General features: G+C 48.8%; 1 protein-coding gene across 1 annotated transcript in view; it reads right to left on the reverse strand.

Annotated features, from left to right (window-relative positions):
* The window catches only part of PI4K2B (phosphatidylinositol 4-kinase type 2 beta), a 336223-nt gene that overhangs the window by 64637 nt on the left and 251336 nt on the right, over positions 1–20250 (reverse strand). Inside the window, exon 7 of the mRNA XM_078678379.1 lies at positions 16190–16289. Within this exon, the coding sequence (XP_078534505.1) occupies positions 16190–16289 (100 nt within the window). The remainder of the gene's footprint in view (positions 1–16189; positions 16290–20250) is intronic.

Raw genomic sequence — 20250 nt, forward strand, 5'->3', positions numbered from 1 at the left:
ATGCAGCCAACCAAGTTGTAGGGGGGGGGGGGGGGGGGGGGGGGGTGAGCGTCCATCCAGTGAGCCACAATATTCTGTACCGCCGCCCCCAGCGCAATCGCTATAAGCCTTCCCCTCATGGATTTCAGGGGGTACATCAAGGTGTTAGGGTGGCCCAGCAGCACATAGGCGGGGAATCGGGGAAGCTGTGTGTCTAAGTGCATGTCTATTAAGTCTAGGATCGAGGTCCAATAAGGTTGTAAACGCTCACAGCTCCACAGTAGGTGCTCCAGTGTGCCAAGCTCCCCACACCCTCTCCAGCAGCGGTCGCTAACGCGAGAGTCCCAGCGGTGTATGCGTTCAGGCGTATGATACCAATAAGTGACCACTTTGGTCAGCGTTTCAGTAAGGCCCATGTGGTAGGCTGAGTGTCTGGCTCTGTGATATATGCCTTCCCACTCCTTGCGTGTGTGCTCTCTCCCCAGGTCTCTCTCCCACCTGGCCCTCCCCGCATTGTACAAGTAGATGTTGGTGAGAAGTAGGTGTTGGTACAGGTCAGAGAGCAGCTTTTTGTCGGATGTGCGCGTCAATAGTCATTTTTCGTACGGCCTGAGGAATCGCTGCGCGCCGGGTTTAATCGACGGGTGGAGGACCCAATGACGGACTTGCAAATAGGGCAAGCGGTCCGCCTCTGGTATGCCATGATCCTTTTTCACCTTCTGGAAGGGGAGGATACCGCTGAGGTCAAACATGTGCCCCACGTCTCTGCAGGGTGTCGTTTTCCAAACCGTGAACGCCCCAGGGTCGAGGCCGGGGGAAAAGTCCGGATTGTTGAAAAGCGGTGTCATCGGGGAGGGAAACGAAGGGAGACCCCGCCGGACTGCCACTCTGTCCCATGTGTCCAGGACCATGCTCGTGATCTGCGACGCATAAAGATTGGGTGGCCTATGGCGGCGTGGTAAGAACGGAACACCCTGAAGCGGCGACCTGCCACCGCCTGGTCCTGAAAGAGCCAGTGTTTACTGGACTCTAACTGGTGCCATTCCACAAGCGTGCGCAGCTGGGCGGCCTGAAAGTATAGAGTAAGGTCGGGTATTCCCACTCCGCCATGTGCGGGAGGGAGTACAGCAATCGAGTGCTTAAAGCGCGGGCGGCGACCATTCCAGATGTAACGAGCCAGGTCCGACTGCGTCTTTTGAAGCCAGCCCGCCGGCGGGCGCAGAGGGAGAGTTTGGAAGACAAAGAATCTGTGGCAGCAAGGTCATTTTGGCGGCCGCTATGCGGCCCAGCCAGGAGAGAGTGAGGTGTCTCCATCTCCTAAGTTCCTCGCTGAGACGAGCGCTGAGCCTCTTGTAGTTGGCGTCTGACGTGGCTCGCACAGTCGGCGCCAGCAGGACCGCCAGATAGGGAATGGAAGAGTCAGACTACTGCAAGTCAAATTCAGCCTTGGCCTCCGCTAGGACGCCCGGAGACAGGGATATGTTCAGGGCCTCCGACTTTCCCACGTGGACTTTAAAGCCCGGACTTGCAAAGGTATGAAGCTCAACAAAGAGCGCTCGAAGGGATTGCATCGGTTCCATCAGGGAGAGTAAAATGTTGTCTGCGTATAGACTGACTTTATGCGTGTCGCGCCGAACGGGATGCCCTTAATAAGGTTGTGCTGCCGTATACGTTGCGCTAACGGTTCCATATACAGAGCGAAAAGTAGGGGGGAAAGCGGGCACCCCTGTTTGGTCCCCCTGCCGATCGGGAACCGTGGGGAGGTGTGACCATTGACTCTGACCGTCGCAGTCGGCTGTCGATAACAGTTAAAAATACGGTTGCGGAGAGTCTCTCCCATGCCGAACCTCTGCAGTGCCAAGTCCAGGTAAGGCCAGTGCACTCGATCGAATGCTTTCTCGGCATCGATGGTGAGGAGCATGCAGCCCGGTCTCGTACGCGACCCAGCCTCTATTAAGTGGAGGACTCGCCTAGTATTGTCACTGGTCTGCCGCTGCGGAATAAAGCCCGCCTGATCGGGTTCCACTAATTGCTGCATATACGGGGCCAGTCTACTTGCGATGATGCCCGTGTATAGCTTAAGATCGATGTTCAACAAGGATATTGGCCTGTATGAGCCGCACCGAGTGGGGTACCGGCCTGCCTTGGGTATCACTGATATCGCGGCCTCTAGCAGGTCTGGAGGTATGGCACCCGGTTGATCGAAGGTATTAAAGAGTTCACGTAGTAGGGGGGTTATTTGTGGGCAGGACGTTTTGTAGAAGGCCGCCGAGTAGCCATCAGGACCCGTTGATTTACCCAGTTTGAGGCGGGATATCGCCAATATCACTTCCTCTAGACCTATGGGTCGATCAAGGAACTCCGCTTGTGCTTCGTTCAAGGATGGGAGGGCAGCTCCCTGCAAGTAGTCGCGACCCGCCTGCAGATCCAATTGGTCTGCCGCATAGAGCCCAGCATAAAAGTCCCCAAAGGCCGCGGCAATAGCCACATCCTCCGTGACCGGGTCACCGTGAATAAGCTGGAGGGCTCGAATGTGTTGTCTCTGCTGCTGCTCCCACAGCCTGCTTACCAGCAGTCTCCCGCAGCGGTCCCCTCCGGTGTAATACGCATGCCTCAGCCGCAGGGTGGCATACTCTGCCACATCCTGGTCTAGGGCTGCTAGCATCTTCTGCTCAGCGCATAGCTGGCGCCACGCTCGGGCTGCCCCCGTGCGTTGATGCATTTGTTCCAGCTCTGCCACACGTTGGGTGATCTCGGCCCTCTTTTGTGCGCGTTCTCCGTTATTGGCTGTGGTCAGTGAGATAAACCCGCCTCGGAGGACCCCCTTGAGCGCCGCCCATTGAGTGGCTTTGGTGGTGTCTTCATTAGCATTGTGAGTGAGGAATTGGCTGAGGGCAGCCTTGATCTGCTCGATTACGGCTGGGCTCTGTAGTAAGCCGTCTCGCAAGCGCCAATGCCGCTGGGGGCCAGGTGTGGTTGGCATCAGAAAGGATGCCACCACCGGAGAGTGGTCTGACAGGGAGGCCGGAAGTATCTCGACATCTCGTGCGCGAGTCGCTAATTGGGAGGAGCACAGAAAGTAATAGAGTCTTGCGTAGGTTTTATGAGCCGCTGAGTAGTGAGTGTATGCTGTGGCCTACGGATGCGCATGTCTCCATAAATCGATCAGGCCCAGGTCTGCAAGGCGAGTCTGACCCAACATGGACAGTGCCCCTACTTGGCCAGAACGTTGACCAGAAAGGTCCCCTGTATTGTGAAATACTAGGTTAATGTCACCCCCCAGCAATAAGTGTGGATGCGTGTTGGCTGTGGCCGCCTCTAAGGCCTTATGTAAGAATGCCTCCTGACCGTCATTGGGTGCGTATATGGAGCCTATCAGTAGTGTCTGCCCCGCTACAAGAGAGCGATGGACCAACAACCTGCCTTTTATCTCTGCCTCCTTTTGTAGGACCCGACCCCCAAAGGATCGTGCCACCAGGATCGCTACTCCAGCCACTTTCCTGCTCACAGAGGAGAAAAATTGCCATGGGAAGGAACGGGATTTAATTCTATGGTGATCTTTGGGTCGTAGGTGAGTCTCCTGCAGGAGGCATATGTCCGCCCTTGAGTGTTCTAGGAGAGAGAGAGAGAATCGCCTTGCGCTTGACTGGGTTATTAAGCCCTCTCACGTTAAGTGAGAGAACAGTCAATGGACGTGTCATCTTAAGCAGTCAAGTGGAGCGGCTGCGCGTTGTGCTCGGTTCATGGTGGTGAAAGGGGAAAAAACAACCCCGCTCAGCACTCGTGGACAAGGAGGACCCCCCACCATCCCTTCCAACCCCCCCTCTTTCCCTTCTCCCTCCCCAACCCCCGCCAGCCCCGCTCGGGTCCCCCCCTAACCCTAACAAGGAACTCCCGAAGAAACACAAACCCCAAACTGGAGATCATTGTCCCGGTCCTGTGCAGTCTCTCTATGCAGGTCCGTGGAACCATGTTGAAATGGGAAAAACGTGTAGTCAAGGCAGCCTCAGTGGCCCCCCGCCCCGTCCCTCCCGGCCCCTTGCTAGGAGAAGGCATTCATTCACACCCCCAGTAGTAGCATATCATGCCTCAGCAGAGGTGTCCTTGGCGACCACCTGGACTGCTGCCGCGTGCTCTTGAGCTATGGTTGCGGAGTCTGGCTTGCGGATGTTTTTGTGGGTTCGCCGCCGCCTCACCCGCTGCCAGCCGTCCCCGGTTCTGTTCTGGGAGGGTGTCGGGCAGGACCGTCTGGATGAGCTCTCCTCACTATCCTCTGCTTCCAAGGTGATACTCAGCAGCGCACAAGTGTCCCGCAGGGATCGAAGTTGACGGAGGACTCCCTCCCATTTAAAGATGAGTCTGAAGGGGTGGCCCCAGGAGTAAGGGATTCCTTTGTCTCTCAAGAAGGCTGTGACCACCCTAAACGATCTCCTCTTCTGTAGTGTGATGGCCGACAGGTCTTGATATAGCGCCACCGCATAGCCCCGGAACTGGAGAGGCTGTTTCTGCCTTGCCATTTGAAGAATGCGCTCGTTCAGCGGGTAGTCAGGCAAGAAGGCCAGGATGTCAGGCGGTGGGGCCGAAGCCCGGCGTGCTATGCCCACCCTGTGTGCTCGGTCTATTCGGACCTCGAATTCCTCCTGCTCCCCCAATATGCTCCGGAACAGCTCCTGCAGAAAGGCCGTCATGTCACCCCCCTCTGAGTTAGATGGCACTCCCCGGACCCGTATGTTATTGCGACGGGAGCGTTTCTCAAGGTCCTCATTGTGCGCCTGTAGGTCTGTTTGCTGGTCCTGCAGCCGAATGATCTCCTGTTGTAGGAGTTCGATCTCCCCGCTCCTGTTGCTCACTGATTCCTCCACCGCTGCCACACGCTCACCCAGTCAGTCGATGTCACGCCTGAGCTCCCTGTGCTCCCCTGCCATCTCCTGTTTAAGAGTTTGGAAATCCTCCCTGAGAGCGCTGAAGAGCGTTCCCATGAAGGCTCTCGTGATGGGAATCTCACTTTCCTGTTGTGTCTTAGGCTGCTCCAGCGGTGGACCCTGCTCTGGGCTCTTCGCCCCTTTGGGGGTGCCCCTGGTTAGCATGTTGGTGATCGTCCATCCTCCCTTGTGATTATGTGGTATTTTTAACGCGAAATACATAATAGAATTTTGTTTCCCACATTCCTGACTAGTGATGTGCATTGTTACACGAATAGGGGCTTCACTGGATGTGACTGACACGGGTGTCTGGGAAATGGGTGGTGTCACAGAAATTCAGACTTAAGAGAAAGCAAGCTGGCTTCATCCAAAACGAATAATTATTGGGATGTTTGACTATGCATTATGTGCATTAGCATACAACTGCATTGTGCATGCTCCATCTACATACAATGTGTGGTCATTTCAAATTCATTAAAAACAATTATTATGAACAAGACGCGCGGCCGCAAGACGCGCTCTGTGGTGGGGGAGGAGCGTTGAAGTGCGAGCAAGCAAGAGAGAGGCAGAGAGAGGCGCGCACGCTTGTGCGCGTAACCGCACGCTTGTGCGCGTAACCGCATGCTCTATGACTCACAAAAAGCTGTGGTTGGCTTTTTTGAAGCCCAGAGCAGTGCATGCGCTGGCTCAGGCGAGAACTAAATAATCAAGACACCCCCCCTCCCGGATCCAAAATCAAATTAGAACTGCTATGTGTTGCCTGCGCACTTTCACTACGAAAAGGAAGGGAGTAGTGCCAATGCGGATTTAGTGCAATATATTCATGGAGCTAGCGAGCATGGGTGATGAAGGACCTTTTACTCATGTAATCTCACAGGGTATTATCTCTTCTGGATCAATAGATACAGTCTCAGTGGGAGCCTAGAACCCCCCCGGGTGATGATCTTTTCCCGACTTACATCACTCATCTGCTTCCTTATACTTTGACTTCGGATTCTTGGCCATAGAGTGTTGTGGGGTGGGTCTTTTGTGCAAATAGGCTGCAGAAGCCTTTGATCCTTCAGGTGGTGGGCATGATGGAAAAACAAATTGGGTATTGCCTGGAACAATAAAAGTCTAGGGAACTAGTGCTCACAGAACTGAAAGAGGCCGTGGCGGAGTTGGGCTGCACCAGATAAGATTAAAAAGAAAAGTAGTATTTATTGGCTAGGTGAAAGTAGATGATGGGTGACTGGGAGTTTTTGGAGTCATTACTTTGTCTGTTGTCCCCCTCCACTCCAAAACCTTCTTTGGCAATGTATTCCGTAAGCCTATAGCCTAGTTTATTGCCTAATCCAGCAAAACACTTTAATTTGTTTGAGATGAGATCTGGTGTAAAATGAATGATGCGTAAGTGCCCATAAGCTTCAGTAACTACAACTGCGGGTGCTGCTTTGATGGTACACCTTTAGAAGTGTCCAGGTAGTGCACATGCAGAGTAAGGGCCAGATTATAAGCAGAACAGAGCAGTGTACCTTTTCTGCCCAGGCCCAACCTTAACTAGCTTATTAATAAGGCTGGTACAATTGCAGACAATAAGGATATAAGTGGAGTATGTCCCAGTTCTGCAGCCTGTGCCCAATCCCCCTCATCCAGCACATTCAATGCTCCCCCTGGCAGGCCAACTGATGCTGTGAGAAGACCCAGGCACACTATGAAGCTGTCCAACTGAGAAAAGGAAAGGGGACCATTTCGCTGGGCTTGCCTACTGGCAGCATTGAAGCTACCTTATGCTCAGAGTCACAGAAAAACTGTTAGAAAAGCAGGAGACGAACCAGGGGAAAATGAGAATGTATCTGAAGACCTCACTGCCCATCTCTCACAGAGGCAAAGCAGAGCCACATTTTTTAAGCAGACAAACCACTTGGTAAATATGTGCTGACTGCGTCAAATTAGATTTGCTAGCATGGGAACATAAACATGGGTCTGCCACAATATTTGCAACGCTTTGTTGGTTTATGAGTTCCCTACAAAAGCTGTCCTCTAATGCAGGCATTCAGTTTTTCTTTCGTGAATATTATAATATTTTGGATTCAGTTGATTACAACACTCATTTGCAGCAAATAGTGGTTTGATTTTAGGTGTGATGAGAATCAGTCAAGATTTAAATAAATAATAAAAAAACTTTTCACTCCCATAACCTTTTTGAACATAACAGACTGAAACCAGCAAAATTGTGAGTATTCAAACATATTTTAAAGTTTTAAAGACAAAGACGGGACATACTAAAATGCTTGGAAACGGAAGTAAAAATGCTCAGAAATCTTTAAAAGGTTATTACATTCATAAAGTCCTGGCTAATATCGAACTTTTAAATGGACTTGAATTCAACCCTACATTTGTTTGCTTAATTGGAAGGAGAAGGATTAAAAGGAGAAATGAGAATTTGGAGTAGGAATTTTCTAGCCGGCCCAAAATATCGATATGAAGTCTCTGGAAGGCTTCCATTTCCACAGTCATTTATGGCTGTCCGTCCGGAGTGTAGATTCCTCTAAGAATTTGCTGTCTTATGCCAGACTTGGTGCAGCTGTGTACTACAGCCAGGTCAGCACCTTCCTATGCAAGGCCTCCTACAGCTAGTGTCCTGGCGTTAGAGTCCTAAATCATTGCAGATTCTGGTTTGCCACCACCGACAGGCATGCATTTTGTGGCATTTGAAATAGCCCCAGTATCCAAGCAAACAGATGTGTGATTTGATAATATGTCTGATGGGAATCAGAGTTAAAAAAAAAAAAAAAATAACACCTGGCTCTCAGAATATTTTGAGCATAGCAAACACACGTACAATAATTAGAATAAAACGAATACAACTTTAAATAATAACTACATAAAAATGCTTATACAAGAAAGTAAAAAATGGCAAAGTGTAAACATCTTAGAAGGTTACAACAAGCATTACAAAATCCTTTTGCGGCTTCATTTCTGTTTGAATTAAGGGGACAGATTTAGGTAGCTGTGCCTTTCTCCGGGCCGGGTAAGCAGCATGGATGCACCAACTGATTACACTATTCAAATCGACCATTGGGGAAGGGTGCTCCATAACTAGAAATGCTCCCTTTTCCCTATTGAGAAATTAGTTAGCATAATTTCGGTGGAATGCCTTATTATGTTTGAATGAGGCGGACGTGGTTCCTAGTTGTTGGTTATGGGTGCCTTCTTCCAGCTTTTCGTGAAAACCGGTAATAGAAACTGTCTGACAATCTCCACAACTTAGTTGGTCTGCATTAAGATGCCTTTTGAGAAGCTCTGTTCTGAAAAAGGCACACATTTCCATAAGGCAGCCTTCAGAAGTGGGCAATAGGCATGCTATAAATAGGTCATCGAAGAGGACCTATTCCATTTAGGTTAGGGGCTAAAGAGGAAATTCACACCCTAAATACCTAGACGCGATCTCACCCACTCACTCAGACCACTTGTATCACTAGTATTTTCTGTCCAATAATTAACACCTGCTATGACAACTGATCTCAAGGAGTCTGAAAAAGCAGACAAAGATGATGCGTCTTCCAGACAGAGGGAGCAGATGGAAGTATAAGCTTTAGATATGCTCTCCTTACAGGTACTTCCCAAATGCTGCAGACTGAACTCAAGAAAGAGTTAGTGGGAATAGTGAAGAAGGGGGATGCAAAGTTCTGCAATGTTCTGAATGTATGTGTTTGTGACCAGTAAGTAAAAAGAGTTCGCTGAAAAATACAGAGAACCCTCAAGCCATCCCAGGTTGTGGCAAAACAAGGTGCTGAAACAAGAACAGTATCGTCCAAGAAAAAGTCAGCAGTATTCCGTGGAAGACACCCATCGAGACCCATGTCAGAATTTACACGGATGCCAGATTAGCTGTGCAAGGCCATTTTAGGACCTCCATGACCATGGTCAGTTCACAGTCCCTCACCCCATCAATCACCCAGATTGATGACCTGAATGATATTTAAAATAACATCCTAGCAATAGAGATACTCTCCCAAAATCTGAATACAGGGCACAGTGCTGCTACTGCTAAGGTCCTACTCCAGCCTAAAGCCCAGCATTCTTTTATCTATTTAGCTTTCTCAAATATTAAAACTGCAGACTGCATTGAAGGCAAGTATTTGTTTGCTGACAGTATTCGCAATATCAAAGAACTTTTTAAGTTTATGTAAGTGCCTTAGGTGTAACCCCTTTACTTAGTACTGTGCTCAGATAAGGTGGACGTGTGCCTTTTGACCGGTCCTTAATTTATCATTTGACCAATTATTTCCCTTTATTGGTCTTAACAGTCATACAAAAGCACAAAAATACACTAATGTATGACATGTATATTGTGGTATTTTATAGCACTAACATAGCTTTATAGAAACAGAGAACTGACAAATGGGTGAGATCTATAGATTATATGTGGTTGTTTGGAAGGGAGCAGCAAAACCAGGTTTCGATATTTGGTGAAGTAGTTATGGGTTTTCAGTTCCTTTTGAAACTAAAGAGCCTGGGACGCATTTTGAGGTCACAGGGATACTGTTCCAGATTTTGGAGGCATATATGGAGAAGGACTGGTTTCTGTGTTTTTTGTTACCTTATTGCATGTTGTATCTCCATGCTGCCAATGTCCTGGTCCCAGATTTGGCTCTGGCAGTCAGAGGTGGTTAGTTTCTTTACCAGGTACGTTAAGGTGCCATTTCCGATGGCTTCATAGGTGAAACAACTGCCTTTTGAAAGTAATACCAGCACAGATTGGGAGCAAGTGTAGCACCTTAAATATTAGAATGATGTGGCCGAACTTCTTCCTGCCATTGACAAACTTCATCTCCCTAATAATTTTGAAAAATATTATTGCCCATTTAAAGAATAACATTTTTTTTTTGCAAAAACGTTAAAGACATACCTTAATCAGACAATCAATTAATAGAAATGCATCTTGAACTATAAACGTGCCAAACGAAAAAAAATCAAGAATCAACTATGCTTATCGAAGGAGGGAGGGTTGTATAAAACCAGTAATGGCAGAAATGGGGTAGCACAGGAAAATACACATTATACATTGATATTTCAAGTCCTGCTGCAATAGACTTGCATGCATACTATTGGGGACTGGAACTGCAAAAACTACTACACTATATTACGCCTAACCTACTTTTAATAGGCTTATACTTTCTTCTGCTTTTAATAGTACTTGCCTAAAAATAATTCTATATCGATTGCTAGAGTTCTTAAGGTATATTAATGTCTTTATTACACCAAGACACTTTGCAGGGAGATTGTGAAAGGAGGCAAAAGCTCCACATTTTGTTACCATAAGTTTCCAATGACAGTTCCAATGAAACATAACTGCCGTTATTCCTTTAGAAATGTGAGCTGTTCAAGAATTACCCCCCCCTGTCTACTGGTTCATCCAGCTATTGATTAAACAATCCTCTTTTTTTAGGTATTGGTGTTGGAAAATAGACCACTATTCCATGGAAAACCTACTTATTTAAATCTATTCACTGTGGTAACAAAGTCATATGATTTTCCTTAGAACTGTGATACTCAACATTACTCTGGCACACTTACATGTGTCCAATGTCCTAATCACAGCATGTGGCCATTTTGAGTTTGTGTGGTTATTCCAGTTTGGTGACTTTCTGACCTCACTTCCCACCTGATGCTGTGGAATCCAATTATGGCTTTCAAGGTGGCCATGCCACAACTACATTTATTGTTCTCAATATACACTGCAATCACGGCCTACTTTTCAAGGTAACGCCTTATGTGGTAGAGACTCCATCTAGCCTCATAATCCTACCCATAGAATATTCCCCAAGCATTAGACTGGATCCGGATGTTTTTCTAGAAGTACCCCTGTGTGCCGGTAGGTGGTTTCATTTGGCTCTGTGTCAGCCTGGCACATACCTAGGCGCTACCCCAGCGTGCTGACGTCCATTACTTTTGTGACTTTCCACAAAAAAGTTCGGAGCACGATGAGAACTGACCACTGGTTTGAAATACTATGGCCCTGAGAAGGGTGTTCTTTACACTGCAATCAGTTCGCAGAGCAGGGAAAAGGTGAGTATCGGTAAGGAATCTGCGGTTAGACAGTCTCTACCAGATAAGATGTTACAGAAGGTAAGTAACATATTCATCCAACATACGCTTAGCCGCAAATTACTTAACTTAGAATAGATGCCCGACCAATGCCTCCGCAGAGGTGGGTCTGCAAAGCCAATTTAAACCAGAAAGTCCTGCATCACAAACAGGCGAAGTGCCTGTTGTGAAGGTTCTGGCTGCCCAGACAGTAGTGTTTGGTAAACACGTGCAAAGATGCCCACGTTGCTGCCTGACAGATGTCCAGGACAGGGACTCTGCAGGCTTACGCAGTGGTCAGAGCTTTAGCTCAGGTGGAATGAGCATGCAAAGCCTAAGGGAGTTGCTTTCTGGCCAATGCGTAGCACATCTTGATGCAGAGCACTATCCATCTTGAGATGGTCCGTATGTGCACAGCCTTCCCTTTCTTAGCTCCCAAGTACCCCACGAAGAGTTGATTGTCAACTCTGAACTCTGTTCTGCGATCAAAGTAGAACAAAAAACACTATTTTGGGGTCCAGAAAGTGGGGTCTGTCATCCTCTTTGGAAGGGTGAGGTGGAGCAAAGAAGGTAGGCAGAGTGATACTCTGGCCTACATGGAAGGGAGTCAGACTTCGAAAGGAAGGAGGCACGTGTTCGGAGGATCAGCTTGTCCAGGTAGAAGGTTGTGTAGGGAGGGTGCGCTGAGAGTGCCTGCAATTTGCTGACCCTCCTGGCCGATGGTATAGCCACTAGAAAGCCAGTTCTGATGGTCAACAGCCTTAGAGGGCAAATGTGCAGAGGCCCAAAGGGTGCATAGATCATGAAGGTGAGAACAAGATTTAGATCCAAATGGAGCATGATGAATTACCGGGGAAAATGTGCTGCAAGCCTTTTAGAAACCTAGCCACAACAGGCGACTTGAATAAAGAAGGTTGGACCGGCAACTGTAAAAACAAACTTAAACGGATGACAGAACCTTTAACTGAGAGCAGAGCCCTGTTCGACCAACAATGGAGCAAACAAAAGAACCTTAGAGAGAAGAGCGGAAAGATGGCCGATATTGTGGGAATCAAACCATGTCACAAAGTTATCCCAACCGCAGGCATATACAGACTTGGTGGAGGGATGCCTGGCTGCCAAAATAAAATCACAGACTTCGCGAGAAAGGTCGAAAATCGGTCAACTGTCGCCATTCAATCTCTACAGGAGAAGGGTGCACAGGTTAAGGTGCAAACCCCTACCTTGTTACTGAGACAGAAGATCCTCTCTAAGAGGCAGCCTGATCGGAGGACCAATGGTCCGGCTCAACAGCTCGAGATCCAAGACTCTCCATGCCCAAATAGAAGCCACAGAATCATTTGGGCCCGCTCATGCCTAATATTCTTGCGAACTCAGGGCAGAAGTGGTATAGGTTGAAAGGCGTACAGGATGCCGGAGCGCCACTCAAGATGAAGAGCTTGTCCAAGTGAGAGTTGTCTTGGAAACTCCAGCGTGCAGAACTGAGAACATTGCTCATTCTCGGTGGAAGCAAACAGATTTAAGCAAGGCTCTCCCCACTGCTGAAAGAGGACTAGCACCACCTCGGTGTGAAGACCCCATTCGTGATCATTGAGACATTTACGGCTGAGTTTGTCTGCCCTGGTATTCATAGAGCCTGCCAGGTGTTGAAACACCAGAGAAATGCTCTGGCAAACCAAACAGTCCAGAGACGCAGAGCCTCTTGAAAAAGGGTCCACAACCCCACCCCACCTAGTTTTTATCAGTACCACATGGCAGTGGTGGTATCTGAACAACTGCACCAGACTTCTTCGAAGAAATAAAGGCTTTCAATGTCAAACGAAAAGCTCAGAGCTCCTACAGGTTGATATGGGGCCTGGACTCTGCTGGAGACCAGAGTCCTCTGATCTTCTCCTCTCACAGATGGCCCCATCCCAGAAGTGTCACATCTGTCCACACAGTCAGGTCTGATAAGAGAAGAAAGAGGGGTCTGCCACCGACCCAATTGTGGTTCGCCAGCCACCATTGCAGATCTCTCGCAGTTCCCTTTGAGATCTGAACCACATTGGAGAGAGTTCCCTGTATTGCACCCACTGGGACTTCAGGTTCCCACTGCAGATGCCACATATGCCAATGGGCATTGAGTCACAAGCAGGATGCAGGAGTCTATAAGGCCCATCAACCTCCGGATCAAACTCACCGAACTCCAGGATAGAGGCTGAAACATTGGTATCATAGCTGGACTATCCTGGACTCGCCCCTTGGGAGGATATGCCAGAAACTACACTGTGTCCAGATGAAAGTGAGTGTCTGAGAGGGAGCTCGGTGTATTGACAGTGAACCCCATCGAGTGTAGAAGGTTTGTATTGGTCTTGAGGTGTAAGACAACTGCCTGGGGCAAGCCCACCTTCAACACTAATCATCGAAGTAGGGAAAAACTAGAACCCCTGACCTCCGCAAATGAGCTGCAACCACCGCCATCACTTTTGTAAACACCTGAGGGGCGATGGTAAAGCCAAAGGGGAGCACAGCAAACTGAAAGTGCTTGTTACCCACTGTGCAGTGCAGATAAAGTCTATGGGAAGGCAGGATAGTGATGTGGAAATATGCATCCTGCAAGTCCAACACTACCATCCAGTCTTCCTGGTTCAAGGCAAACAGAACTTCCAAACTCGTGAGCAACTTGAATGTATCCCTTTTCAGGAAGAGATTGAGATGGTGCAGGTCTAGGATAGGATGAGAGGAAGGTCTCCGTCCTTTTTGGGCACCAGAAAGTAGCAGTTATAGCATTACCTACTTCTGATGCTGGCACCCACTCTATGGCTCCTTTGGCCAAGAGAGCCAGCACTTTCTGATGAATATAGGACGTTTTTTCGCATGAGTTTACAACGCAAGCCATAACAACGTAGACGTTACAATGACCGCATTGTTATTTTGCATACCGTTACAATGCAAGTCAGAACAACAACTTGCTTTTAGGGGGTGCTGGATGTTGGACTAGTATAATTTACTATTCCAACTCCAGTCTGTGCGGACACTAGAACCTTCTGCCCCCTAACGCAAGTCGTTGTTCCGACTTGCGTTGTAACGGTATGCGAAATAAGGCGGTTGTTGTAACGACCGCGTTGTTATGGCATGCGTTTAGCATGCGAATTAAACGCGGTTTACCCTTCCTGATGGAGAAGAGGTCATCAGTCATCTGATCCCATGTGGGAGGCAAGGGTAGAGGGGTAGTCACAAAGGGGAGGAAGTAGCCCCATTGGGAACTTATGAAAACCCAATGGTCCGATGTTACTGACCGCCAGTGGTGGAGGTGATGGCTTATCCTGCACCCCCCCACTGGATGCCCATGATAGTCGGTGGGCCAACTTTAGGGCTTTGGAGGCGGTGGGGATTGGCTATAACTCTGGCTACCTGTCCCACTTCATCCATGGGACTCGCGTCACGGCCATGACAAGGCTGGAAAGCCAGGCTGTGGTGGCTGGGAGGGTATGGATACGGTTGGACCCTTTCTTTTGGCCACGTAAGGAGTGAAAGGTAGACTGGAGGTGGTGAGGGCTCATCGACGAGCCCAAGGACCTAGACATAGTTCTACTGTCCTTGAAGCGCAAGTTCACCTTCTCTCCAAAAAACACAAGAGTTCTCAATGGGCATGTCCATAAGCAGACAGTAGAACTATGTCTAGGCTTGGACATTCCCTGAAAAGTCAGTGGTTCTTTAAAGCGTGGTGCCCCAAGGCCATGGACCATTAAATTGCTTTACCTAGCGAGTCAGTAGTGTCCAGTCCACATCGTATGGTGAACTTTGCTGCATACCTCCCGTCAGCAATAGCTTGGTAGAGTATGGCTCAGGCTTCCTCCAAGACATAAAGGCAGCATTTGCACAAATGAATCCCAGATAATATGGGAATATCGGCCCAAAAGGCAAACTGTGTTCACTGACCGCAGTAGAAGGCTGTTGGAAGAGAACATTCTCTTTCCAAAAGTATCTTGCCTCTTGGATTCCATTGGCGCTGGAGCAAGTGATGAGGAGGTCTCGATCTCGCCAGCCGCTCTGGGTCTAACAAGGGATCCTTGGGGCCCGAATGGTGCAGAAGGTGTACCTGCCAGCGGGGATCCAGTGTGGGCCCCTCCCAAACCTGTGGCGCCCAAAAGAACTCCAGAGAAGCCGGCACTCCCAAATGGGAGGTGCATGGCCTCATAAAATAAATACACTGGGAGGGGTCGCTCCAGCTCTGGGAAAGTCAGGGAAGCAAGGAGGAGACTCCGACTCTGCCAAAGTGCCGACGCTACCGCCCCTCGTCAGAAGACTTCGACTGGGACGGTGAAGTTGAAGACCTTTTCTACTTCTTGTGTTAGTAGGACTTACCAGACAGATTCAGTGGGCCAACTATCGCCAGGTGCGGCTCCGCGAATGGTCTTGAAACTTCCATGCGGCCGGTATCTTGAACGTTCGGGGTCGTTGGTCGGTGAGAAGCTTGAGGGATCGCTCCCTCAGCGCCTTCAGGAGCATGGTGCGGCAGTCTTCACAGGTATTGGAGTCATGGTTGAGCTCCAAGCAACATAAATACACCAAGTGCCAAGGCACCATATGGTTTTAAACCAGTTGTCTTTTTGGGAGACATCTTGTCACACCAGGAGAGAAAATCTCTCAAAGAAAGTGTCAACAAAAAGTCGAGAAAAAGCCAGTCAAAAAATGACTGAGGGTTGCTCTGCTGGATCAGTGCTATCTGGCACAGAAAGGAAAGAACTGACATCCTTGTGCTCGAATGACGCCTATATAGGTACTGCGCATGTCATTTCCAGTGCGGACGATGCAGATGCAGAGCCAAATGATGCTTCCTGCTGCAGGGCTTCTGCTCAAAAACGTAAGGATCCAGTCTGACGCCTGGTGAATATTCTAAGGAAAGGAATTTGCGGACAGAAGTCTTTATCAGATAGCTATATTTTAAATACTGGTTCCTTTCCAATACTGCACTTGAAAAAATGGATCAATTTAAAGTCTAATAATAGGTGAGGCAGAAGGAGACTAAGCAATTAGAAGAAAACAGGGAGAGACACCAAAGCACTTCAACCCAAACACAACAAACTAGTATACAAAGTCAAACATATACTTGCCAATCTTCTAGTGGAAGTAACAAATTCTGTGCATAAACACAACAGAAAAATGTTGAAATGGGCATCAGAGACACACCTTTGTAAAAGATCGAAGCGTAGATATAGCGGCAAAATACTCACAAGCTCTCCATTCATCTGGATGTTTAAACGGAAACGCTAAACCATTGTCTATAGCAGCGATTTTAATGATGGGTTCTTTATTTTTTGTCCATTCTTCATCCTGGAAAAATAATTAATCTATAAAGCATAAAGTGCAGAAACGACAAATCCAACAAGGTTTTAAATATTATCTATTTTACTTAAGGAACACAGAATTGAATAACAAACAGATAAAATTAGACCTTCTACTTATGAATCCTATTTGTTTCTCCCAAGCCAGTGTCAATTTTTTCATTCTTTATTACTTTTGATCGACTAGTCCTTATTTAATATGCTACAGTCCATTAATACCATTATAGCACCATACCAATGTATCTGACTTTATGCAAACCACATGTACATATCCTTTTGCAAGTCTTAGCACATTAAGACCAAACCCAATGGCTTTTCCAATGCTGCTTTCCTTGATGCCATAGGCATCCTCTGAACAACATGGGTGCAAGTGAGCATCTGATCAGCATTAAAAAACATCTAACAAACCAAAATACTGTGTTGCATCAAGATTATGTGGTTGATCTTATGATGCAACAAGCATGGACATTTTAGATTTTTGCACAACATATGCAAAATGTGATAGGTTTTCTTCCATATACAAAATGGGGTAGTTTCTCAAGGAAGGACAGAGTTCTTTCAGGTAGTATTGCTAAAATGAAGAGATTATCTGTCCCAAAATTAAACATCTCGTTGTACATGGAGGGTGGCAACATCTGTGGCATGATACAGAGGAGTGAAACAGATTTAGAAATGTGGTGGCACTATCCAATGCAAAAACAATACTTCCAAAGATCTATAAATAACAGATGACACATTAGGACAGGTTATGCCTGTTGGAACCCCTGTCAGAGGGCTACAGGGCAAGCCGGAGTTACTGGGCCCAATGTCTGGGATTGAGGCCTTTCACTCCTGTTCCTGGGCCAGACTTACTATGGGCTCCAAGCTACTGGGCCAAGTACCCCTTAACTACTTGACTCTCAGTAGTAGCGAGGGCAGAGCAGTCCAAGGCTTCCCGGGGGAGGAAGATGTAGGGTAAAAACAGGCCTGGATCAGAATCAGAGGAATTTTGGAATTACTGATAAATTAAAATTCCACAGCTGCACGGCTGAGAAATTAAAAATTATGAAGTGGTTTCTAAAGTTAGAAACTACAACATACAAGTCGGCACCTCTATATACTCTGCAGTGATCAACAGGTTTAATCACCTCAGAGTATGCAAGGGCACAGAGTGGCACTTGGCTGAGATATTTTCTTACTGCACATTCTCACATGCATTGGACGTGAGGGTGCATTTTGCATGAAAAAATAGCACCAAATGCCCACTTTGCCCCGTCGTAGAATTCTGCAGAATATGCAAAATTTTAAGGTAATCCCACATGACTCTACGGAATCAAACTCTGCACATTCCACCCACCCCAACACATCCAGCAATCCCCCAAAAATATTGTCCAGTCAAATACTTGTGTTTCTAAAAAAGGCATTATCATATATATGTAATATATACAAAGTATACTATGACACGGGGCGTGGCCACGCAGGCGACTAAGATGGCAGCCTGCGCTTGAAGCTCCGCCGGCCGGGCACTTTCTAAGCCCGATTTACTGCATAAATGTCGTGAATAACTATACAGAGGCCTCTCCATACTGCCCAGGGGGGCTTGTGGAGCGTGTGGATGCCGTCGCCGCTCTGATCCGTGCTGCGCATCGACTTCACCCAGAGCCTGCGCTTCTCCAAGTGGTGCGGTGGCCCGAGGCCTTCCCGGAGGCGTTGATGTGCGCGGAGCAGCTTGGATATCTAAGGTGAGCGCGGGGCCCGATCGGTGTCCTTTTATGCCGGTATCGGCCCCCCGACCTCCGCTTGTAGTGGTTCCCCCCCCTACCCCCACTGGTGGCGCTGTATGTGTTGGTCTTGGCAGGCTCGATGGCTGCGGGGCTTCTTCCGGGCCTCGGCCGGGCCGGGCCTCGGCGTGCGGTACTGCCACTAGGGGTGTGGTGGGCTAGTGGGGGAGGCCTGATAGGTACTGCCTAGGGGGTCATGACTGCACAAGGCCCGGTCGGGTGTGCCGGCTCCCTTTTCCCCTCCCTCCAGGATGGCCCTCGCACTACTACCTGTTTTGGACCAGGGAGCTGGGGTTGCTGACCCTGCGCCGGCCCTGGTCTCTTGATGTGCTGGAATCCGACACGTCCGGCTGGACGTGCCCTGCGGGACTGTGTCTAGCCCCCCCGCACTGGTTTACATGACTGCTGGCTTGGGCCCCACTGTTGTTTCCCCATCTGCTATACTGACTGCGCTTGTGCCCTGGTCTGGACACTCCCACTAGCGATCCTCTTCTGTGGGCTGGCGGACCAGCGTTGAGCTGCCCTTGTGCTCCTCTGCTCCACACCACCGGTTGCCAGTCCCTCGGGATACAATCGTCGCACCTCTGTGTGCCCGGCACTATGGTGTATGCTCTATGTGCTTGGACCACCACCTTCCGAAGTGTGGCTCTGTTTTGCGTGGCTTGCCCCCTCCTATAGGTCCGCACCTCGGTGATACTGGTCCTACTCGCCTTTTTGGTGACACACCTCTGCCCATCTCTATCTGCCCAGGGGGGCACGGACAATCGCATTGTGCAATGGGGCGGAAAGATCCTAAGCAGCGGACGCTGCCGTTTGAGAAGGTCACGGACCCTCCCTCTGATGATCCCACTGATGCAGCCTAAAGTGCCAGGGCAGCGACGATGTAGACGACCCTGCTTCGCTCACTGTTGCCATGCTTAAAGAGATGAGCTGGCTTCAAGGCTCTGGATGGCAGGTTTGACGCGCTGGATAAGAGACTGGCGGATATGGGCACAAAGGTTCAAGCACAAGCTCGTCGACTGGATGTCGTCGAGGACAGGGTTTCGGACGTAGAAGATGGCGCGGTACAATCACAGAAACGGCTAGAAAGGGTGGAAAGAATTTTAAAGGAAGTGGCGTTCAAGAACGAACATTTAGAAGCCCGTAGTCGAAGGAACAACATACGCATTATTGGCGTGCCGGAGACGGCCACCTCTGCTCGGATGGATCTCTTCGTGGAACAACTACTATCTGATCTGTTTGGCAGGGAGTCCTTCACGCAGGGATTTGTGGTGGAACGTGCCCACAGATCACTGGGGCCTCGCCCCAAACCCGGTCAGCCTCAGAGACCCATCATTGCCAGACTCATGAACTTCAGGGACAGGGACACTGCCCTTCGTTCTGCCCATGAGCGAGGGGAGGTCCAATGGCAGGGGAGTAGGCTCTCCTTTTTCCCCAGACTTCACAGTCGTGGTGCAAGATGCACAACGTAAGTTTAATGGTGTGAAGGCTACTCTGAAGAACCTGGGCCTTAGATATGGAATGCTCTACCCGGCTAGACTGAGGTGGACGTTGAATGCAGATCCCGCATTTTTGAGAACCCGACCGAAGCACAGGACTTTTGCCACGAGTACAAGAACAACAACAAAGGTGCGACGGCTGCTGCACGTGCGACATATCCCCCCACACAGCAGTTCAGAAGCCAGTATGGAACTCTTCTCCAATCCTGGGACTGGCTGATTCATTTTTGCACTCGGAGGCTCTGTAACTTATTTTGATTGTGGTATTTTTTCCATTTGTCAATACAATGGTCTGTTTTGCCCGGCTGGCGTGGCGTTGTTGCGCCTCATGGTGTACACCGTGGTATGTTTACTGCTTTTGCCAAATTTACGGTCTTCGTGTGTGTTTATTGTATTACAATGCTTGTTCGAATTGCACCAACATTTAGTTTTTGGGGATGGGTTTGGCCTTGCCAGGGATAGGGTATGGCTGGGTGGTGAGGGGTGGTGGGGGACATTTGCTGTTTTTTCATAATGTTTCAGTTAGCACTACACAGGTCAATGGTATATGGCACTGGGTCAGATTATTTGGACATATGCTCGTTGGTACACTTGTTAGATGGCACAGTTAGGCTGGCAACCCAGTCCTTCTGGGCTTTCTCTAATGTCCTGGAATGTCAGAGGATTGAATAACACTCGGAAAAGAAGGCAG

This window comes from Lissotriton helveticus, chromosome 2_2, assembly GCF_964261635.1.
Source record: "Lissotriton helveticus chromosome 2_2, aLisHel1.1, whole genome shotgun sequence".
NCBI classification, from domain to species: Eukaryota; Metazoa; Chordata; class Amphibia; order Caudata; family Salamandridae; genus Lissotriton; species Lissotriton helveticus.